The sequence below is a fragment of the Coenobita brevimanus genome, chromosome 8, assembly GCF_032717465.1.
Source record: "Coenobita brevimanus isolate Jiangsu-jjx chromosome 8, ASM3271746v2, whole genome shotgun sequence".
Classification (NCBI taxonomy): domain Eukaryota; kingdom Metazoa; phylum Arthropoda; class Malacostraca; order Decapoda; family Coenobitidae; genus Coenobita; species Coenobita brevimanus.
Window position 1 is genome coordinate 33,897,805 of NC_136961.1, and position 24,933 is coordinate 33,922,737.

General features: G+C 41.5%; 2 protein-coding genes and 1 pseudogene across 2 annotated transcripts in view; 1 reads left to right on the top strand and 2 right to left on the bottom strand.

Moving 5' to 3' along the window:
* LOC145407423 (uncharacterized) overlaps positions 1-24,933 on the bottom strand; it is a 583,744-nt gene that overhangs the window by 15,596 nt on the left and 543,215 nt on the right. Inside the window, exon 3 of the mRNA XM_080278353.1 lies at positions 3,965-4,081. Within this exon, the coding sequence (XP_080134479.1) occupies positions 3,965-4,081 (117 nt within the window). The remainder of the gene's footprint in view (positions 1-3,964; positions 4,082-24,933) is intronic.
* LOC145406073 (uncharacterized) overlaps positions 4,493-24,933 on the bottom strand; it is a gene marked incomplete at its 5' end in the record, with an annotated part of 204,237 nt that continues 183,796 nt past the window's right edge. The window contains 3 exons of the mRNA XM_080277262.1: positions 4,493-4,627; positions 5,915-6,039; positions 24,526-24,661. Coding sequence (XP_080133388.1) covers positions 4,493-4,627; positions 5,915-6,039; positions 24,526-24,661 — 396 coding nt within the window. The remainder of the gene's footprint in view (positions 4,628-5,914; positions 6,040-24,525; positions 24,662-24,933) is intronic.
* On the top strand, positions 20,078-20,196 carry LOC145409069 (5S ribosomal RNA; annotated as a pseudogene).

Genomic DNA, 24,933 nt, shown 5'->3' on the forward strand with positions numbered 1-24,933 from the left:
CATTAGTGACTGTGAAGCTCCTGTGTCTCTAAGTATAGTGACTTCCTTACCACCTTTTCCATCAACTGAAACTAACCCCTTAGAAATAAAGTTAGCAAATAAATGACCTGGGGAGGAGTCACTTTGAGTACTGCTTGGGGGAAGACACTGATTGAATCTTATTACCACTCTCACCTGGACCTCACAGCTGCACTGCTTCAGTCTTACTAGTGTCTAACAGAGGCTCTACATGAGTCTGTCTATCCACCACTGATGGCTCCACTCTGGCCTTCTCAACAATATGCACCTGCTGGGGTTGTCTGACTACCGCTAACAATATCTGTGGGTGGCTGCTCTCTATTGGTGTCAAGAGATCCCCAAGAGTTTACCAAAGTAATAGGTTTTACAGAGGCACTATTCCCTCGTTTTTTCCAGCACCAATCCTCTAAGTGCCCCGTTTTCTGGCAAGACTGTCAAAACCTGACACTTTTTCTTGACCCTCTGGCATCACTGTCCTCACTTACTTTCGTAGAACTAACATGCTTTAGGGTTACGGTGTTCCCATTAGTATCACTTGACATTAACTTGCCTTTACCAGAAGAAGGATTCACAAAAACTGGTTGGTTCACTCTCCTACCCTTAACAAATAACTTAGGCTTACATTCATGCTTATGAATTATACTAAAGTTATCTGCTACAACAGCAGCCTCAGCTAGGGTATCTAAATATTTCTCCACTAGATATGTAGCCACATCCCTCTCTATCTTACCAGTGAAGTTCTCCAAGATCATTAATTCTTTAAGTTTACAGAAATCATCAGCTTTCTTAGAATGCAACCATTGATCAAATAAGTCTGTGAGTACTCCAGCATATTCCACATGAGTCTGATCTCTCTGTTTAAAGGTGGATCTAAATTTAAGCCTATATGCCTCTGGCACGAGTTCATATGCTTTGAGAATGTCATCTTTTAAACAATCATAGTTAGCATTTTGATCAACAGATAAAGAAATATAAGCCTCTTGACCCTTTCCTTTCATAACACTCTGCAGCAGTACGGTACTGTCCAAAAGTCTTCTGGCCACGAGAGACGACCTGCCACCTTTTCAAACATATGGAAATACTTGGTGACATCTTGCTCATTAAAGGGAGTACTAGCTTAATGTTCCTAGCAACATCAAAAGATTCCTTGGCAGATGAACTACTAGCTCTAGGTAAACTATCAGGGTGCTTCAGTCTGTATTCGTGATCCATTTCCTTTTGTCTCATTTGAGCCTGTAATTCTATTTCCTTTTGTCTCATTTGAGCCTGTAATTCTATTTCCTTCATTTTGGCATTCCATTCTTGTTCTCTCATTTTGGCTTGCACCTCCAGTTCCCTCAGCTTAATTCTGGCTAACTCACGTTGCACTTCATCACCAGTATCATGAGCAGAAAAATCACTAGGGCCAGGTATCTCTGATGCCAAAGGCTCAGGGTCAACACCTTGTGCAGTATCAAATGGCTCAGAACTAGCTATAGGAGACTCACTTTGCTCAAACATGTTGTCCTATATTAAATCAGTAACTTAACCTTAGTGACTGAGGCAGGAAATCTCAAATGTAAAGCCTGGACAAGCAATATGAGCTCGTGTTTTGTGACTGTTTTCACTCTGGTTGGGGAAGGCTCAGAATCCAAAAAAAAAACTTTCACATCACTATCATTCATTAGGGCCATGATTACTGATTATAGTTAAGTAGGTAAGAGTAAGCACTGTGTATGTGGCCAAGGTTGCCAATATTATGTCACAGAGCTATCCTGGCGAGGAGGCCGCCAAATTGTTATGGGGGTGTATATTACGGTGTACTCTTAACCCTTAATTAAGCACCAAAAGGGATAAGATAAAGTCTGCAAGAAAACTAACTTAACTTTACAGTACACTATAACATACACAATCAAACAAGAAACCAGAATTCGTTTTACAAAGGGGAGAATTCATATGGGCCCCAGAATACAAATATAAAACGTTATTTCTTACCTAACCCGAATACACTCAGTGGAAGCTAAGTACTCACAAAGATCGAGGAAACGTGGAGACTTCGAAGGTTAAATCCAGATATAAATCAAACACTAGTGTAAATGGAGGAGTGAACCAAAAATGGGAAATGGTACACAAATAGTATGTTTTGTAATCAAAGTCACATATTGAGTAGTGTTGAGGAAAATTGAAACACACTGTGATAAAAGTGTTACATGACAGTAAATGTGTACAAATGTGTACAAAAATATGTGTACAAAAAATGAGACAAAATGTGTGTCTGTACAAAAAGAGACAAAAATGTGTCTCTTCACATTTTCCTTGACCTTATAAAGGAGACTTACTCTGCCTTTCTCAGCTAATTAACCACTAGGCTGTCTTAAAAATAATCTCCGTTCATACAGAAAGAATAGAAGCACCTGCTACCAATGAGGGCCTCATACACTCCACACAGAACCAATTGCATGCCATCAAGAACATGACGAAAGTGCCATTTAGGCTTCTAATTGGCAAATATCCCTACCGTGCTCCTCCCACATTATGTCACACCCAGTATTTCAAGGACAAGAGGAATCTTCTGGGTAATTTGTGAGAAAAACATCTGATGTGTTATCAGCTGAGAAGGCAAAAGTTGACCACTAAGTAAACACAGCTGGGTACGAGGGTTACCCTTTACAGGCAGCAAAACTGATAAGAGAAACGATTTAATGTTCTTAACGGCTGCTTCTCTCTCCTTTCGTTATCATCTTGTCTTCTATTTCACCCAGTTGCTACTGGGGTAACTACGCCAGTGATAATACACACACACACACACACACACACACACACACACACACACACACACACACACACACACACATATATATATATATATATATATATATATATATATATATATATATATATATATATATATATATATATATATATATATATATTCGTATATTTAGGCAGAATGTTTTCTTTTATACCAAAATCATTAAAGACCAAGGCGTAACCATTGTTCACTATTTTTCTGTTGATCTTTTCGAGTTTTCTTACACATTGAATCATAGTGTAAAACAATGTGTAAGAAAACTCGAAAAGATAAACAGAAAAATAGTGAACAATGGCTACACCTTGGTTTTTAATGATTTTTGTATATATATATATATATATATATATATATATATATATATCTATATATATATAACTATATATATATATATATATGTATATATTTTATATATATATATATATATATATATATATATATATATATATATATATATATATAGTGGCAGAGCCTCTGTATATATATATATATATATATATATATATATATATATATATAGCGGCAGAGCCTCTGTGGTACAGTGGTTGAGTGTGCATTTGGCATGCTGGTGGAGGAGGGTTTGCCTTCCGCAGAGTTGTAAAAACTTTGGGAATCGTTCACCGAGCCTCTTGCTACTTTGACGGACATAAGGGGTGCTGTGGTTGAACCAGTGTCACATACTAGTATGCTTGCACCCAATCGGCTTAAGGCGGGCCGATTACACTTGGTTCACAGACTACACACATCCAAAGCGAATACAACACTACAATTACACTTACAAGCACTTCTCACCCTACATACAGTCTCTATCAGACAGCCTAAGCTACTGGGTTGAGATACATTGGCTGTATCATCCCTGCTTCGGTAGGGATAGGCCGGTCCTGCAGTGGATCTCAACGGCTGATGATGATGATGATGATATATAATGGCGAGGTGAGGGATGGAAGGAGGAAAGGAGGATAAGCGGGCAGGAAAAGAGAAAGGAGGAAAGGGGAATCAGCTGGGTTAGATGTATGAGATGCATGGGGATAGTTAAGGGAGAAATGATGGGTGAAGGAAAATTAGGGTACAAAGAGAGAGAGAGAGAGACAGAGAAAGGTCCTACTTACCATCTGTTTCACTAACTTAAGGTATTACAGTACATACGTTGAAACTTACACTCCTTGCCTGTGCAACCGTCCGAGGCATAGAGGACTGAGTGAGGTTAGCGTCGTGACTCTCGCAAGTTACCCTAAATACTCCCACACCCCATGGTGAGGGTATCTCAGTGATATCCTGTTAAAAAGAAGCACTGATGTTATTCCTGTACTCCTGACACCGTTTGGGTAAATGTTACGGTTCACCCAGTTTACACAGAAATCCGTGGTAACATGAATACTGTATTCATAAACGTAACTGATAAAACAAACGTGATTCATTTTGTATAAAATACGGTTGCATCTTATAATACTGATGACTCCTCACAGACAACTTGCCACTTACTGACACACAGCGCTGTTGTTAAATTTGCATTTTATGGTCATACGATGCTGTTACAAAGCTACTGCCTGACAAAATTATTGTCAGATTTTTATGATAATAAGTTGCTAATGTGTGTATCATTGTAATTATTATTGCTTAACCCTGATCTGTCTCGACAAGTAGACCCGTCAACCACAGGTACACAATTACTGTTATGGGGCCATTCTACAGTGCGTACACCGTCCAAGGAACTGGCGCCCGCTTGTAATAGACAGGATCTCGCCAGGGCCGGACATGGTCCTTCCACACGGTGACGTGCAGGGAATTATGAGGAGGTTGGCTTCCGGGTGGACGCCACAGCTGATTAGCACCACCCACAGTTCACAGCGCCAGCACATTTTAGCTCCCTGTCAACGCCTTGTATCATTGTTAATTTCCCTTAATACTTAGAATATTTTAATAAAGTCCTATTATACAAAAAAAAAAAAAAGCACAACATGTTCTGGTTTCTATTGGTGCAATTATAACGTCTATAAGAGTACATTTTACAGATTGCATGCGGGCATAGTTGATCAGTGGAGTGGTGGAGTAGCAGAAGAATTCCGTGACCCATTTAACTGCATGACGGACGATAGTGTAACCATGCGTAGTTTTTGGCAATCATGCTGTAACTAATGTTTTACTGCAGCCTCATGTTCTTCACTCACCGGAATACCTTTTGGGTGTGGATCCGTGTACAGGTTAGTCGCTGTGTTTTGTTCATGTTTGTGATATCCATTCTGTTGTGCACTGTCATAACTGTTAGCATTTAATCTTATTTAATGCTTTAGAATGATGGGTAAATTCCTACTGAACTATCTTAATAAATAAGTAAAAGATTTAGTCAGGTGAAGAGTAAAGTGAAACCAGCGAGCATTGCATTACATCTAATTCCTAATTTTTATTTCCCTTTTGCAATTCCTCAAGTCCTGTTTTAGAATATCCAGTTTTGGAATTTTGGGCACATTCTTCCATGGCTCTAACATTCTTACTTAACATTATAGTTACAGTTATCCTTTCTTGACAACATACTATTTTTTAAAAATGCACAGTTGCTGACGAAGTGTGAGCCTTCGTCAGTGTGAGGTACGGCAGTGTGAGATATAACGCAGAAACTTGATTGAAGTGTGGTGGTGTTAGTCTCTCTCTCTCCCCATTCTTGTTATATATATCTGAAGTGCATACTAGTTAGCTGGAAACCGCTGCATCTTCTCGATAGTCACTATTTCCATATCGTGAGAATAATTCCTTCATGTGACTCGAGGAAAATAAGATTGGCGGCACCCAAACAGTGTGGGATGTGGTTCTGTATGGTTGGATATTGTGACGTGCGAATGAAATAATTTAATGTCTGCTATTACGCAGTAACTATTCTGACATTTTTCATATAATCTTCAGGTTCATGAATTACAAGATCTTTGCAGTGTTATTATAATATAAGAAATATTCTTTGGAAGGCCTTTAAAATACAGCAGTTATACAGGGTGAAAGTTCAAACACACTAGTATCAAGGCAGTCCGGCGTATTTATGTTCTTTAAAATTGTCATTTGTGTTTCTGTTCAAGCTGATGCTCGAAACACAGTAGTATATACTATAATGTAACTAACCTTAAAGACCGTTGTGGCCCACACTGAGCCGTCCGACAGCAGGAGGACTGAGTAGCGGCCACATGTCTCTGTGGCCAGCATGCTGACAAGAGCGGCACGAGTCAGACTCTCAGGCAAATTGACGTCTGATATGGCGAAGAAAAAGTTTGTTAGCTACAAAAATGCGAGGTTAAGTTAGGTAATTTCTAGCCGAAATTAACGAGCCATTCTCGACCGGTCCCGACAGATCATAGGAGCCTGGACCTCCGAGATGTTCGTGGTAATGGACAGAGGACTGTCCCATCCTGAAGGCGGCTTCTGTTGGCTGGGAAGATTAAATGAACAGAGACATGAAGAAATCAGCTGAAATAAGAATGAAAAAAAGGGAGGGGGGGATAAATTAATACAACTAGCATTATCAAGTGTTACTGACAAGTTTTTGCGTGTAATTCATAAAAAGAACAGACGTGAACGCATTACACTTTGTTCGCCATCATAGTCGTGATAATGGTGTTCTTACCACATAATCAAGGGAATTAAACCTGCAAGGTACCCTGCTAATGAAATATCTAAATGTAATTACCGACGGCAAAGGTTACTGACTTCGTTTTTGAGGCATCGTCTTTGATCAATAATGATCCTTAGGTATTCACTGCCTTTGCCAGTCTCTCTATACAGAATTATTTCACTGCTTCCAGCATGAATGAATTCTTATTCCTTCACTTCAATATGAATCAGCATACACAAGTATATATCCAGAGTTAGGAGTTGCGGCACCATAAGTAATGGCGCTACGTAACGGAGTTACTTTTCTAATAGCAAGTAGACATAGTGTGCTACTTCTTATAAACTGCAATGATATAGTTGCAGTACCACATTTGTGAAGTTTTCCAAACGCTCTTTGTTACTGTTAATAGTGATCGTGTTTGATGCAAATTGGTCGCCAGTGGACCAGTGACGGATTAAGGGGGGGGGCGTTAGGGGCGGCCGCCATGGGCCCAGGCCCAAAGGGGGCCCAATGAACTGACAGTACACAGAAAATAAGTCATTATTACCGCCAGGAATATCAGGAATATCATTTTTCACATTCTGAATTATTAGAGTCATGTATGTGCAAAGGGTTCTGCTGATACAATGATTTAGCAAGGAATGCCAGAGTGAACACGGTGTGGCCTATATTCCTGCTAAATACATTCTATCAGCACCATCTCTCTGCTTACATGCCTGTAATCATTCAGGTCATGTAAAATAGTACTCTTGGTACTACTACTGCCTAATTTCATGGTGTATTAATGTATTGAATAATTTTGTATGTTTTGGTAGTGCCAGAGAAAGGATATAATATGTATCATGCATATCATTATTTTCATTTTAATAAAACTACTTATTGTAATATCAGTTTACTTTGTCATGGTACTATTTGATAAGACGTGTGTGTGTGTGTGTGTGTGTGTGTGTGTGTGTGTGTGTGTGTGTGTGTGTGTCACCTGTCAGGGGGGCCCACGATTGCCTCACCGCCCTGGTCCCAAGACACCCTTAATCCGCCACCGCAGTGGACCGGCAATAGAGTTGCTATTTTCTATTATTGATAATTAACCAGACTCACAAATGTGCTACTGACTTCGTGTGTGTGTGTGTGTGTGTGTGTGTGTGTGTGTGTGTGTGTGTGTGTGTGTGTGTGTGTGTGTGTGTGTGTGATGAAGGAACGTGATTTAGTAATAACCTTAAATATCGTAAGGAAATGTCAGTGTTTGTACTGATCATAATTATTCTCCATCCGGCGAACTGAAACATATTGTTTCAGACATTATTAATAATTACTGTTAATTAATAAAAACTTACCTTCTTTTATATACTGAGCAAATATTTAACCCTGTAAACTTAGCATCGGTAATGAAGAAACTAATCTAGTATAATATTTTAATGTACATTTATTATTGTTTATTTAACTTACAGAAATATACTTGTAGTCTATTCTTATCTGAAAGGAGTTTGGTTACAGTTAAGTATTGCGTTAGCCAGTTATTGAGACAAATGTATAATGTATCTATGCCTTCTTCCGCACCTTTGTCCTCAGATCTTGTTGATATTGAATAAGAAGTTACCTTAGGTTAATCTGAAGTACACATGGCATAAATAAAAGACCATGAACTACTTTTAAAGGCCACACATTTGTTATGATGCCAGAATTTCATACCTTACATACCACGAAATGGCGAAGCTTCCTTATTGTGGATGCACAATAATTACATTGGTAACTAGTTCACGCTTATTTTTTTCATAAGTAACGGCAACAAAGGAACCCAGCTACCACCTGCGGAGAATTCGGAAAATTTAATAGTTACTATGATGCCAGACGAATTTTACTTCAGTTGTGATAGTGATAACATCTGCACTATTAACTCGAAAATTTCTGTAATGAAACTTAATCAGACTTATTAGGAGCAAAAAATAACGATCAAAGGTATGCAGCAATGTTTGCAAAAAAGTGAAATACTCAAAACCAGTCACTTCACACTGCAAAAAAATCAACTTGCTTGGGTGTACTTAAAAATGAACCATACGAGTTTGGTAAAAGTCGTTTGACACTGGTGATTCTTTATTCTGACAGTGCTTTTAAATGTGAATGACCTTTAATTCATATATATATATATATATATATATATATATATATATATATATATATATATATATATATATATATATATATATATATTTAGTGGTAGGTGGTGGCGACCATCATCCATTCACTTGATGTAGTGCTGCCTACTTCTTCCTTAGCCTTTATAATTCTTTTTCTGTGCCTGCCCTCCTCTCTTCCTATTTCTCCTATCTTTTTTGTCACTACTTATTGCTTTTCTTTCCGTTACAGGTGGCTTTACATTGAGTGACAAGCCCAATGGTTTCCTGTAAGCCAAGAAACCATTTACAACGCTGGGTGGTAACCATATAACCAAACCATACGTGCTCCCCACGTATCAAGTGGGTTGGTGGAGGGTTAGTGCCGCTCCCTGTAAAACAAATAACTCAGAGTCAAATGGCCACCCCATACTGGATTGTGGCGTCTGGCAATATATATATATATATATATATATATATATATATATATATATATATATATATATATATATATATATATTACTCCTAAACGATGGATAGCGCTGCAGCAGAGATGGATTCATCGTCAGAGCTTCAATCAGTCGATTTTTGTGCTGACGATGGATGTATTTTACCTGCTAGACGATGTATCATTAAGGCTTTCATTAATTAACAAATGATTCATGTGTTTTTTCCCACAACATGTCTCCAGTGAATGGTTAATATTATTTTTGTCCTTTAATATAACTGTATTTCAGTTTATAACAACCTGTCAATTATCACATATTGGCGTTATAATGCAATGCTCTGTCACTGCTGTCATGTCATGTTACAGTATGTCAGTGCTGTTATACCATGTTACGTCATGTCAGTGCTGGGATATTCATGTTAATGCCTTCGCATCACGTTCTGTTAGTGCAGCCATGCCTTGCCAGTACTGTCGTGTCAGTTTACCCTAAGGGGAACGACTCCCCCCAGTTTTATGGAGAAAAAACATTTTATTACATTGCTCTGTGATATGACAGAAGCAGGCTGTGTGTGTGTGTGTGTGTGTGTGTGTGTGTGTGTGTGTGTGTGTGTGTGTGTGTGTGTGTGTGTGTGTGTGTGTGTGTGTTTTACACATTTTCATCACTGTCTCACCCATGAATATTGACTAACATCCTCTTACTCCATTTCATGACGTACGTTTGCTATTAAAAGCATAATAATGAGGTACATACCACAGCAGCGTGGGAGACGGGCATGAACCATGGGGCAGCACACAGTTAGGCTAAGCCACAGTATCCACACAGCACAACCCATCAGTTTACACCACTGCTGACGTGCTTATCGGTACCAAGCCTGAGAGAGAGAGAGAGAGATAATGTGTCCTCTATACACAAGCATTTACTGATGGTAAGAAAAGATCCGGATTGGTTAAGGTCCAGGAGTCCCATATGGAGCTGACCTTGAAGTTGGTTTCATTTATTTTTTCTAATAACATTGCGTGTCATGTGGTACTCAGTAAGTATGTGTTTTATCAATTCTGTTAGATGTGCTGAGTAATAGGAATAATCCGAAACAATATGAGAACTTTAATAAATACTTTTTCCTCGTCAAACCTGAACATTTTACTTAATAAGTACAAATGATGACCGTTGTTTTAGGTGTATTGATATATCAGAAATAATTATATAAGCTTTGTACATACTTCGTCAAACTTCACCATCTCAACTTTGGCATAGTTATAAAATCCTTCAGGCAGAGTTACAGAGCAAATATCGCTGAAGTCTGTGCTAATACAGCTGATTATGTAAGGGTGTATAGAAAGTCCCTAATTTGTGATGATTATTGTTTCACCAAATGAAGCAATCACAACACCAAAATCGGAACTACTCATGTTTTGACTGTATCGAAAAACTTATGAAACTGAAATACTGAATAACTCCTCAAAATTAGCTACCGTTTTGATGAAAAAATAATAATAGGTGCCAAACTTAGCATCAGAACTTAATTTTCATGGACATTACTGAAGCTACAGCAGACATTACTCTTATGCACATGGCTGGCAAGTTAAAAGAATATTAGTAGGCCTACACCTGTTTACTCAAACATTTCTACACTTTAAAAGGTGACCTCTATATAATTTAATCTATAGAATAGTGGGAAGACAAGAGTGTGATTAGTCAAAACGCCATGTTACACAGTTCGTCCAGCAAAGTAAGTCAAAAACAATGTACATATTTCTCTGTTCCTGACCTTTGCAAGTGACATAAACTAGGGATTTTCTACCCTTTTACATTCTTTAACCCGTCACGTCCTGAGCACTTTCGCCCCTCCGACACCCCCCAGTCCCGAGCAGTTTTGGAAAAAAAAAAAATTTGGCTAAAACCTCCGCTTTTGGTGAGAAACATCGAAAATTCATAGAGATCTCGCTCACCTGAGGTTTAAAATACTCGATACAGGTAGGAGTACCTCCTTACCTTACAGAGTTTTCTATCAGGCTGGCTCCAAAGAAAACGAGTTCTATGGGAAAATAACTATTTCACACCACTCATAAACGGTAATTATTTATTTATTTGGTATGAATTTATATGTAGTACGAGAGTATATTGGTTTTCAAACAGTAATATAGGCATTATAAGCATTGTTTCACTCACTAACTCATCACCATTCCTGACTTTCTTTTGCCACATTACCTGATCATCATTTCTGACTGTTTCTTCCTCTAATGCTACGTAAACTTTGTCCTCCACATTGTCATCGATTGGGGAATCACTCTGGCCCTGAATGTCTTTATTGGCCAGGTCACTGGTAACAGGTGAATTACCGAGACAATGGGGGGGGGGAGGTTATGTGGTGTAAGGCATTGTACCTGCTTGGCATCTTGTAGAGGAAGGTGTCCCGTGTATACGTACGAAAAATCACGTGCGAAAATTAAAAATTGTGCAAATTAGGGACCTCACAATTGCACAATGTACCAGTACGTCGTCGGGACTGGCAAATGCAAAATGTTGCAACATACCCATACGTTGACGGGACGGGGCGGGTTAATAACAGAGGAGTACCTTGATGAGTGGGAGGGAGAGGGGGCAGGGATGAACTGTGGATTTGATTCTAATAATCAGGGGTCTTAAGCATTCTTTATTTTTTTTCAGTTTGGCTGATTGACACCCACCTAGGCAAGGTCAGCCTCAGAAACAACAGCTGCATAATCCCCTTTGACCGAGATGGTCTCTTCTAAAAATAGTGAAATCATGATGCGAAAGCATTATGATATTAAAAAAGACTTTGGTAAGCTGAAAAGGTAATTAGATTGTTTTCTATTCCTGACTGTCCAAGGCAGTCTCTCCTAAGGAAAATAATACTATATATATATATATATATATATATATATATATATATATTAATGATGTCACCACCCCTTGACACCAGATGTAGTTGAACACAAAGCGTAGGAGTTAGTTTTCTGACAATATATTAAACACCGTCTTGAATCTTTGTACAACATCAGAACAGCATTCGTGTCCGACCCCAGACCCTTACAGACAGCTACTGATTGCTGGCTCTCTCAGGCTAGACCGGCAGTGCGACTACCGAAGTCCTGACTCATAAATGCTCCTAGACATAACACTGGGTGGTGACTCCCTACTTGGATTCTACTTACAACTACTTACATACTATATTTACATACCATATGATATTTACAAAAAGGTTCCAAACAATTATCCCCCTCATCAAAAGGTGTCTCCTGACACAGTGGTGAGACAGTAAATCATAATATGGCAAGAATGCAAGTGGTCTAAGTATACAGTCAACCGGGACTACATGGGAGTATAATAATAAATGAGATTTTACTACATACTTCACAAAGCTGGATGTAAGAAGGGATTAATATATTTACAGTACATGGCCATGTTGGAAAAATAGCATAAACATATAGGTTTGGTCAATTTACAAATATATACATATGTAATCACAAAATGAGTTTTACTCAGAACTACCATTTTCCAAGTCTTTTGGTTGTCGCACTAACCTTGGTGCTACACGGATCTCATGCAACCTTTTGTCCATTCACTTGAGACAACAATACAGTATACAAACAATTGCAATAAAACCTAGAAAACATAAGACAACTGGAGGAAATACAAAGATTGGATGTGACCAGGAGCGGTTAAAGCTGAAGAGAACTGGTTCATAATAAAATCAGACTTGTTTAGATAGTTCAACATACGTAGGTTCTCTGATGTGATAGAAAGCTTGTCTGTTGGTAGATGAAAGGTAGTATTAATAGGTTTGAAGATGTCATACTTGTGGGAGTGAAGTGCGAAGTGATGTGTGGCATAGGCTATTATAGACTCAGACTTTACTGTACGGTAATCAGGGGCCTTATATAAACCAACTGCGGATAGTGAACGTACAGGGGTCCCTGGACAAATAAGACTGACAAGAGCTGAGACACTAAAGAAGAAATAGCGGATGTGATTTAGACGAGCATGGTGTACCTGGCTTTTGGGAGCCGGAACAAAAGTACAGACAGGTTGTACTGAGAAGTTACGGACTAAGGCAGATTCGCAAGGAGCAACGCTGCCAGGAAAAATTGTTAGGAGGTACGCAGCACAAACTCGAGAGTTGGGTGTGAGAAGGGCACATCTACCGAGGTCACTTGAGGAGAGGAAGGCAATATAGAGATGATCATGGGAGACAAGAAAGTACTCTCAAGAGACAGAGGCTTGTACCAGGGAGTTATTGTACCAGAAGGGAAAAGGAATGATGTGAAAGAGATCGAGTATGATGGAAGAATGAAGAGAAATATGAACAGTTATATCTTAGTAAGGAATGTGGCTTCTAGTATTGGGTAGTAGTGTTCTAAAGAGGAAAATGGAATCATAGGAGACAAGCCGAAGGTTGAGTGAGCCCATTCCAAAGTTGAACGAAGGTCAGAGAGAGATACTAAATCTAGGGTCACACGACTATCAACGGCATTGACTAAAATACGAATTACGCTAGAAACTTGGGAGACAAGAGAGTCCAGAGAAACCTGCAAATTATCAACATGTAATTTAACATACATCAACTCTGAACTAATATTAGTGTTTGATACTTCACGCTTAAGAATAATCGTAAAATTATTTTAAGTACTCGTAACATCATGTAAATGGTGACTCATCTGTTGCAGCATAAAATGTTGAACACATAACACTTTGTCTTGTGACTCAAGGGCTTCTGCTAATTGAAGTAAGTCCTTTTTGAAACCAGAAAGTTCACGGATAGTCGCTACACCAAATAATCCACTAAGGATTTCTCCTCCAAGGTCAAAAAGTCCACGTTTCACTCGTGAGCGACCCACAGGCGTTTGGTGAGGAAAGGAATCTTGAAGATGGTTGAACTGATAAGGAATATAATCCAATTTCCAACAGATGGGTAGGTAGAGTGGGTACAAAAATGTGTCATTGGGATGTCCATTTTTAATATCTGACAAGAGCCCCTGCAGGTCGTCTAGCTGACGTGCAAGATCAGGCAGGGCGATGGCCACGGCAGCCAGCGGCTCTAGGTCGTAGCACAATGAGACTACATCCTTAACCACCGTTACTTCGCCTCCTCCGCCAACCAAAGCCCCGGGCCGTACGGCACCATCGTCCTCACCAGATCCAGACCCAACCAAAGTCAGCACTCTCAGCACATAGACCCACAGCATCTTTCCTATAAAATGAGGTGATCTTAGAGGTGATGTTGATACAGATGGTAACGACAGTGTGAGATGATAAAGTTATGCAAGGGACTTAGTGGCAGAACGCAATTTGGCACGATAGTCATTAACAGTAGGGGAAGGCTGAATAGCAATGTCAGAAGGAAGGTTTAGAGAAGAGGAAGAAGGCTGAGTAGGAGTTTGTTGTGGGGATGTGGTCTCTCTCAGTGGTTCCTCCAAGACTATGCGTTTTGATGCACGTTTGAGATGATCTGCATGCACCCATGTCGTCTCTCCCTTGTGTGGATCTCTTAATTCGAATTTATTACCTTTACGAGATATGACACGGAAGGGACCCAAGAATTTTCTGTTTAGTTTTGATCCTCTGTCATGATCTAGGGCAAAAACTAAGTCACCTACTTGGATGGCAACATCGGTGGCAGCGGCATGTTGGTTACCTACCATCTCCTCATTTGTAAGGGCCAGATTATCCTGAACATATTTATGAATTTTCTGGAAGTTGGACAGGCTGACTCAGACATAGTTATCGTAGTCGTAGATTGGATCAGGTTTGGACTGTGACAGTGAATAAGGTAGTCTTTTGTCAAAGCCGTATATGATGAAGAATGGTGTTTCTCCTATTGACTTATTGATGGATGAATTAATTGAAGCAGCTTCATGAGGAATCCACTCATCCTAGGTGGAAGTCTGATCTCCCACTATGTGATGCAGACTCTCCAATATCTTTCTATTCTGGCACTCTACTAGGCCATTCGAGGCTGGATGATGGGCCACTATATTGCATTTCTTAATTTCGTATCGAAGACAAACTTCTTCCAGTACTGAATTATTGAACTCTGACCTGTTATCAGTTAAGATTACTTCTGGTGTTGTGAAAGGGCAAATTACTGAATTAATAAAGGCATGTGCTACTGCGTTAGCAGATTTTTCATGCAATGGAACTAAGATAACAAATCAAGAGAAATGATCGACTACCACTAACAGATAAACGAAGCCAAATTCTGTATGAGGCAGCTTCAGAAGATCGAGAGAGATGGTTTGCCAAGGTTTTGATGGCACTGGGTACTGCAATATAGGAGCAGGTTGACAGGTTGTCCCCTTGTGACGGGCACATGATAAACATGCATCACAGTGTGCTTCTATATCCTTTCGCATAGTGGGCCAATAATATGACAGACGTGCTTGCCATAAGCTTCTGTCTTTGCCAGGGTGTGATGCATGAGGGGTGTCGTGGATTAAATGGAGGGCAGCAGGAATGAACTCTGTTGGAATGACTAGTTGCTTAACTTCGCAATGAGGTATGTTGTTACCTTTCAGTACTGAGTTTTTATAGAGCAATTCATTGTTGAGGAAGAAATCAGATACTGGGACTAGTAACTTTGGAGGAGAAGAATCATCGCCTGACTCTAGGAAATATATGACCCGCGACCATACGGGGTCCTCGCACAGGAACCTATGTAGTGTGTCATAACTGAACACCAAGTGTACGTCGCAACCGGTTGAGACTGTGGCAACATGCCGCGAGAGGGTGTTGGCTCCGACATTGGATTTTCCAGGAACGTATTCAAATGTCAGATTATAGTCAGTCACAGTGACTGCCCAACGTGCAAGTCGTCCGGTAAGGTTACATCCCCAAAACAAGCCACATGAGGGAAGATGGTCTGTTTGGATGTGAACATGATATCCGTAGATGATGTCGCTGAAATGTTTTAGGGACCAGACCACGGCAAGGGCTTCCCAGTGAGTTACACTGTAATTCTTTTCCTCGGAGTTTAGCACACAGCTAGCATAGGCAATGACACGTTTCTTTCCTTCGGAGTCATATTGCATGAGAACGGCACCTAGGCCTACTCTGGAAGCATCAGTACAGAGAAGAAATAATTTAGAATAATCAGGGAATGCTAAAACTGGTGATTGTGCTAGAGCATTTTTCAGTGTTGTGAATGCGGTTGCCTGTTCATCAGCCCACACAAAAGACGCATCCTTCTTTAGCAATTTTGTTGACGGCGCTGCTATCTGGGTGTACCCTTTAATAAACCTTCTATAATACCTACTGAGACCGAGGAAACTACTTACAGCGTCGGTGTTGGTTGGAGTTGCGAAATTCATCACGGCTCTAACCTTGTCATCTGATGTATGAATTCTGTGAGCATCAACAACATTTCCTAGGAATTGGAATTTCTTACGTAAAAAGTCACAATTTGATAGTTTGATCTTAAGTCCAGCTTGTTTGAGTTTGGTGAACACTTCGGCCAATTTTTCTAAGTGTTCCTCCACCGAGTGACTAGCGATTATGACATCATCTAGATAAGCAAAAACTGAGTGACCTATCATGCCGGAGAAAACTGTATGAATTAGTCACATGAACGCTGAAGGTGCATTTCTCAAACCGAATGGAAGTCTACGGAACTGGTAATGTCCGGATGGAGTACTGAAGTGCGTGATAGGATGAGATGATTCTTCCATCTCGACTTGCCAATATCCACTTAAAAGATCTAGGGAGGAAAAAACACAATTATTTTTGCCTAAGGATTCCAGCAAATTAGTGAGTACAGGAATTGGAAATCTGTCCAGGACAGTCAGTGCATTCATGCGTTTGTAATCTATGACTGGTCGTAACTGATCACCTTTCTTTGGAACCAGAAATAGTGAGCTGTTCCACGGGCTATCAGGGTGTTCAATGACCTCATTATCCAACATGTCCTGAATAAGACGATCGGCTTGTTGACGTTGGCTGTGTGGTAAACGGTAGGCAGGTATATATACTGGCTGAGCTCCAGGCTGTAATGTAATACTATATTTTACCAAATCTGTCTCGCAAGAGATTAATTAATTGATGTCGGTGTTCTGAGAAATCACTTTGTTTCACATGAGATTCAAGATTAGATGAAATATTGGTGGACTGAGCAACTGAGCACACATCAGCAACAGGGTGTGGGAAATCCTGGCACACACGTACGGCCACTGGGTATACCAAGAAATCGCCAATCTGTGTTCCCGTTCATACTCCATCCTAGAATGGCTAAGCCTAAAGTTGTTATAGGTCCTACCTGACGAATGGGGAGTTGATTTTCTGTTGCCTTTTTTTTCAGACACCGGCGGATCTTCCGCTGTTAGGTTACATTTCTCCAATCCAAGTGCTCGTCTTCCCACGACTGACAGCTCTTAAGGTAACAACACTCATCCCTGGAGTGAGTTGTGCTATTCTTATGGTATTTGCATGTTAGACGTCGGGACCGCGAAGGTGCGCGCGGGCGTTCCCGTGAGTGAAAACATCTTTCTTTGCGTGCACAGCGAGACTCTCAATGACCTACATTACTGCAGTGCCAGCACACAATTGAGGATTGTTTGCTTCGTCGCAGAGTTGAATTGTCACGACCGCTAGAAGGTGAGCGATAGTGTGAGTGAGGCCGATTACTAGGTTTGGTTCTTGTAGTTGGTCGCGAACGAGAGGGATCAGATGAAGTAATGCTGGTGTGTAGCACTCTCGCAGTACCACCTGCAGAGGGATAGGGTGAACTGTAAGAATCGACCTGGCGAGTGAAGTCTGTTCCTGACCTTTCAACGATGGCCTTACTAATATCCACTATTTTGTCTCCTGAGTTAAAGCCAATTTGTAGTGCTATTTGTTTTTGGGAGTCCGAAAGCCAGTTGAGAAATCTAAAGTAACCGAACAAGTCTGGAAAATTATGTAATGAAATCGTGACCTCTCCATTGCTTTGTGTTACCCACTGAGTACCACGGAATAATTGGCGCAACTCTGAACTCATAGCCTTCATAGTAGTGGCAGCCTCAATTACTTTTGCATGTTGGGGAAGTACCTTCATGTCCTCCTCCATTTGTTTGAGAAGATTGGTCAGTCCTATTTGAGATGCAGCATTGGAATGTTGGCAACAGTATTGAATAAGCCGTTGGCGAAACGCGTCAAACATTTGGTAATTCTTGAAGTGCCTCACACGAATAGCGGCTCCTATTTGTGATCTGCCATGATGGAGTCGACTTAGCAGGTAATAAACTTTCAAGGGTTCAGTGATGATTTGGCGATTGTGGATGTCATTTTCGACCTCTCCGAGGAAATCGTAAATCGAAACAGTACTATCTTCTCCTGTAAATTTGGGTCTATTAACATCATCCAAATATATGGATTGGGGAGGTGGAGGGTGAGACCGCGAAGGTGAGGATGTAGGCACAGTAGTGAACTGAGACAGTGTGTGGGAAGGAAGTGTCGTGGCGGTAGTGGTGTGTGTCGTGGGTAGTGGTGGTGTATGTGTAGTAGTAGGGAAGGATGAAGGCTATGGAGAAGACTGAGTGGTTTCAGGAGAATTAGTTGGAGAAGATGATAGAGTATCTGGAGTTAATATATCTGGCTTTAGGGTAGGAGTAACAGTAGTAGAAACAGGTGGGGAACTTACGGTTGGTTTGCTATAAGATTTGCCATTTTGAATATTTACATTATCACTACATACAGCGTTATCTGTTTTACCGTCAGATTCAATAGAGGAGAGATCTACCTTTTTAAAAAGGGACATTAACAGAATGGGAAGTAAGCAAATGAAACTAAATGAACAAATGGATGAATAAATGAGAGAATAAACAAATAAAAATATTTGTAATCTGTGAAGAAATGATATATATACAATGAATAGGAGTGAGTGAACGAAAAATTCTGACTGAATGAAAAATGAGGGACCAGCATGCAATGAATGAATAAAAGTAAATGGTGAAAATATCACAATCTATAGAGACAGCTTGGCTTCTCTGTAGAAAGGGATTGATCATTGTGATGGAATGAGGAATTGCATGAAAATGCAGGTAGGAAATACTTGTAGTAAGATGCCATCCATGCCAAGGTTGGAGAAAAAGTGAGGCTCTCGTCTCCTTGTGATTGGGTGGAAGTGTCCGTGACGTCACTGGGTGGCGGCTCACCACTTGGCGGAATGAGAAGCTGATAGGAGCAGGAGACTGTGACGTAGCTCGGTGTGAGTGGTCACGCTCCCTGGGTGACGTCGGTGTGTGTGGTGGGTGGGGAAACGATGACGTAACGGCGTCAGGCGGCGGTTGGGGGCTGCTTCCAGGAGTGGGGTCTGGGATGGAGTTTGTGGGGGCTGAAACTAACCCTTACAGCAGGCCGGCCAGGAACACAGGCAGGCAAAGGCAGGTTGTAGGTTGATAGGAGCAGGAGCCTTACATGGTTGTAGTGGCGTGGTGATAGGTGGGGTGTTAATTGGAGGAAATTCCCAAAAGTACATCAAGGCTGCTAGAACGATTCCACACCAAGACTGCAAACAGGGCTGGAGGCTAGGGCAGAGATAGACTGTGTGTCGTCGCGGGAAGAACAGCAGCGACACCACCGTGGGAAGACAGACACAGCTAAGCCAAAAGACGTGAATCACTGTAATCCCACTCGCTTTCCACCAAATGTTAATGCTGTCAACACCCCTTGACGCCAGACGTAGGTGAAGACAAAGTGTAGGAGTTAGTTTTCTGACAATATATTAAAAACCGTCTTGAATCTTTGTACAACAGCAGAGGACAGCATTCGTGTCCGACCCTAGACCCTTACAGACAGCTATTGATCGCTGGCTCACTCTCTCAGGCTAGACCAGCGGTGCGACTACGGAAGTCGTGACTCATAAGTGCTCGTAGACATAACACTGGGCGGTGATGCCCTACTTGGATTCTACTTACAACTACTTACATACTATATTTACATACTATATAATACTTACAAAAAGGTTACAAACATATATATATATATATATATATATATATATATATATATATATAGATAGATAGATAGATATACATATCTATGTATCTATCTATAACTATATCTATCTAGCTATCTATCTATCTATCTATCTATCTATCTATATATATATATATATATATATATATCCAGCGGCCATACCACGTTGAGTGCACCGCTTCTCGTCCGATCAGCGAAGTTAAGCAAAGTTGGGTCTGGTTAGTACTTGGATGGGTAACCGCCTGGAAACACCAGATGGTGTTGGCATAACGTTTTGTGGTAGTTGGGGGCGCTTACCATCCACTCACTCAATGTAGTGCTGCTGTCAGGTGTCTGCCCTTTCCTCTCCTCTCTCCATTCCTTCCATCCTCTTCCGTCTTCCTTTACTTCATTCTTTTCTCATCCTTCTGCCTACGGGTAACTTTACATTTCCTCTTCTGTCTTTCTTTCCTTCATTCTTTCCTCTTCCTTCTGCGTGTGGGTGACTCTACACTGAGTGACAAGCCAAATGGTTTCCTGTACACCAGGAAACCATTTACTATGCTGGGTGGTAACCATATAACCAAATTTTGGCGCCAGGTGCTTTAGTGAGTAATTATTGCGCTCCAATCGGATTGAGCCGGTGAAGGTATATATCCAAGGGGTGGTTGGGATTGATTGCTCATGTAATGCCACTCAGGGATGAGTGAAGCTGTAGCACCAGTCGAGCAGGGCAGTACTCCCGAGGTGGATGGAAAGCTGATGACAGGGAGTGCTGGAGCTCCCGTTTCATCAGCCCTCAGGACTAGTTCCTGACCATCCACCTTTGCTGAACTTTTTAAGTGTCTCAGTTACACAGAGAGTAGGCCAGCATGCTCTCCAGTACAAATTTCTCTAACTATCTTCACCAAACTACATGCACAGTACACACTACACTTCCTATTCAAAATTCAACAAAAATGGCGTCGATTAATCAAGCCTCGGAGGGAACATAAATGCCCCCGCCATCTGCCCCTCTCCCGGTGACGACTCAAGGTGCCTGGAACCACTGTCTGACTCTCTTCTTCTTCATTTTTGCAACATTCGCGGCCTTTCATCTAACTTTCGCTCTGTTGAGCACCGCCTCTCCTCCTCTAAACCTCACCTTTTTTTTCTGATGGAGACTCAGCTGTCTGAGGCAACCGACAGCAAACCTTTTTCTGTATCCTCCTGCTTTCTCTATACTCATTTCAAAGCCAAAGGTGGCTGTTGTGTATACATACGCAACGACTTATCTTGCTCTCGTGTTCCTGAACTTGATTCTTCTGAATTCTCCACACTCTGGCTTCGGCTTTCCTGTCACTCTCTGACTAAATATATCTGTGCTGTTTACTTATCCCCTACTTCTACTGACTATCAAAAATTCTTCGACTATCTTACTTCTACGATGGAACACATTCTGTCCATTTCTCCTCTCTCTGAAATCTCCATTCTTGGAGATTTCAATGTTCACCACCACCTTTGGCTCTCCTCTCCTTTCACGGATCCACCTGGTGAACAAGCCTTCATCATTTTTATCCTTAATGACCTAGAGCAGCTTGTACAGCACCCTACCCGTATCCCTGACCGCCTTGGAGAGAGCTCCAACATACTTGACCTCTTCCTCACAACTAATCCTTCTGCTTACTCTGTTAATCTTTTCTCTCCGTTGGGCTCCTCCAATCACAACTTTATTACCTTAACCTGTCCTATCACTCCGGTACGGCCTGTGGACCCTCCAGGGAAACGTCGTCTGTGGCATTTTGGAGCCACGAACTGGGAGGCCCTCAGGCAGTACTTCTTTGATTTTCCCTGGAATGATTATTGCTTCCATGGCCGTGAGCCATCTGAGTGTGCCTTGCGCATTACAGAGGTTATTCTCTCGGGCATGGAAGCATACATTCCTTTCTCATATCCTTTGACTAATGCAAGAAAGCCTTGGTTTAATCACGCTTGTTCTAATGCTGTCCGCAACAAGGAGAAGGCCTACAAAAGGTACCGGAGCCAACCCACCCCTGAATGACATCATCTTTACGTTTCTGCCCGGAATCGTGCTAAGTCTGTTCTTCACTCTACTAAAAATAATTTCATCCATACTAAATGCTCTCAACTCTCCAACTCGAATTCTTCCCGCTCCTTCTAGCACCTTGCCAAAAATCTTTCTAACTATTTTACCTCATCATCCTTCCCTCCTCTTTTCTACTCTGATGGTTCTGTAGCTATTTCTTCTACTGATAAAGCAGATCTCTTCGCACAGACTTTCTCCTCCAATTCCACCTTAGACGATTCCGGTGCTGTTCCTCCATCACTTCTCCCCTCTGACTTCCTCATGGCTGACATTAAAATTTCTTCAGTTGATGAATTTTCTGCCATCACTGGCCTCAGTACTAACAAAGCATATGGGCCTGATGGGGTCCCTCCTGTTGTTCTCAAGAACTGTGCTTCTGTGCTTACACCCTGCCTAGGCAAACTCTTTCGCCTTTGTCTGTCAACTTGTACCTTTCCTTCTTGCTGGAAGTTTGCTCTCATTCAGCCAGTCCCAAAGAAGGGTGACCACTCCCAACCCTCCAACTATCGTTCAATTGCTTTAACGTCCTGTATTTCAAAAGTTTTTGAGTCAATTCTTAATAGAAAAATTTTAAGGCATCTTTCCTATCACAACCTTTCCGATCGTCAGTATGGGTTCCGTCAGGGACGCTCCACTGGCGATCTTCTCACCTACCTTTCAGACTCCTGGTCATCCTCCTTTCGGGACTTTGGCGAAAGCTTTGCCATTGCACTTGACATCTCAAAGGCTTTCGATCGAGTCTGGCATAAATCTTTAATTTCCAAACTGCCCTCCTACGGTTTCTATCCTTCTATCTGTGCCTTCATCACTAGCATCCTTTCTGGTCGTTCTATAGCCGCTGTTGTAGACGGCCATCGTTCTTCTCCTAGATCTATCAACAGTGGTGTTCCTCAGGGCTCTGTTCTATCACCAACTCTCTTCCTTTTATTCATCAATGATCTTCTAAGCTGTACATCTAACCCTATCCACTCATACGCTGATGACTCCACCCTTCACCTTTCCATTCGGTTCCCACAATGCCCATCTCAACAGTTACTTCAAGAAACAAGGGATGAGGCTATGGCATACCTAATGTCTGACTTGGCTCGTATCTCTGACTGGGGTAAAAATAATATGGTTGTCTTTAATGCATCTAAGACTCAGTTCTTACACCTATGAACCCGACAAAATCTTCCACAGGTATACCCATGAATGTTTAATAATATTCAGCTTAATCCTGCATCATCCTTGAACATGCTTGGGGTTTCATTTACTCGGGACTTATCTTGGAAAGATCATATTACATCCCTTGTAAAATCTGCTTCCAAGAGATTGGGTGTGCTAAACCGACTCCGCTCTTTCTTTACCGCTGCACAATTGTTGACTCTATGCAGAGGTTTTATCCGCCCCTGTGTGGAATACAACTCTCATGTGTGGGGAGGCTCCCCACATACAGCTCTTCTCAATAGGGTGGAGTCAAAGGCTTTTCGTCTCATTAACTCTCCTCCTCTTACTGACTCCCTTCAACCTCTGTCTCTTCGCCGCACTGTTGCATCTTTATCTCTTTTCTATCGCTACTTTAATGGTCACTGCTCCTCTGAACTGTCTGCTTGCATTTCTCCACCTCTATGACAAGCGCGTAGCTCCCGTCTGGCAGCAAACTCTCATCCCTTTTCTGTCCAACTCTCTAATGCAAGAGTTAACCATTACTCCCAGTTTTTCATTTATGCAACAGGTCAGCTCTGGAACTGTCTCCCTCTATCTGTATTTCCTGCTGCCTATGATCTCCAGTCTTTCAAACGCAGTGTGTCCAGGCATCTCAAAATGATCAGATCTTGAATTTGGCTCTCTATTGTATTTTGTTTTTCTCTTGGAGGGAACTGTTACTGCGGGCTTATGGCCTTTGGTTCCTTCTTCCTCGCATTAAAAAAAAAAAAAAAAAATCTCATCTGAAATGTCGGGACCAACTGCTTAGCCCCGGGCTCTTATGCTCCTCATGGGGCAATGTAGGATTGGATGATGGATGGATATATATATATATATATATATATATGTATGTATACAGTATGTCTGAAACACTCCAAGGCATGCCATGGGCATCTCTCAGACGTTTCCACATGGATTTGTTTATGAGGGAAACTCCCAGTATTATCCATCCTAGGTGGTTTATAACTGAGGTGAGGGAAGTGCTTTTAGTATGACCGATGCTAGTAGTCAAGCTGCTACTAGGTGTGGCTGCCAGTAGTTTCACTGCTACGAGGCCGAAGCAGTATTCAAGCCTGCTTACCACCATATGGCAGCACCACTCACTAGGCTTGTCTCTTGCACTGAAGGGTCAACTCAACTCTTTCCAGCCAGGACTGGGACTTAACAGGGTCTCAGGAGAGGTGGGGGATGAGGTGGCCTGGCCAATCTCCATGCCCTCCTCATCCCTACCCTTGAAAAGACTTTACCGCCCTTTCCGTCTGGACTTTAGCCGAGGAGGGTGGTGGGAAATGAGGGGTATGGTTGGCTCCACCATCTACATTTACACTCTCCTTATCCCCACCCACAAACGCCACCACCTCTTCCAGCAGGGTCCCAATTCAAGAGGGTCTTGGGAGACGTGAGAGATGAGGTGGCCTTGATATCGTCCTCCACAACCTCTTTTTCCCCACCCCCGAAGGGGGAGTGTTTTTTATCTGACCACTGTTAGTAGTCTGAATGGACAGAAACTCATACAGCCAACACAGGTGGATATCTGGGTCTGACAGTGAGGGTCAGAGGGCGAACCCAACAAACTACTGGGTTTTTAGGATGAGTCTGTAGCTTTGTTTAGTGCTTGAGTTAAACACTTACGAGCGCTGGTCCGAGTCCCTGCAGTTACAGTAGCCACCATGGCTTGGTGCATTAGAGCGTTCCAACCTGACTGAAGGGTCGGAGGTTCGAGTCCACCCAAGGATCACTGGCCGACATTAGGA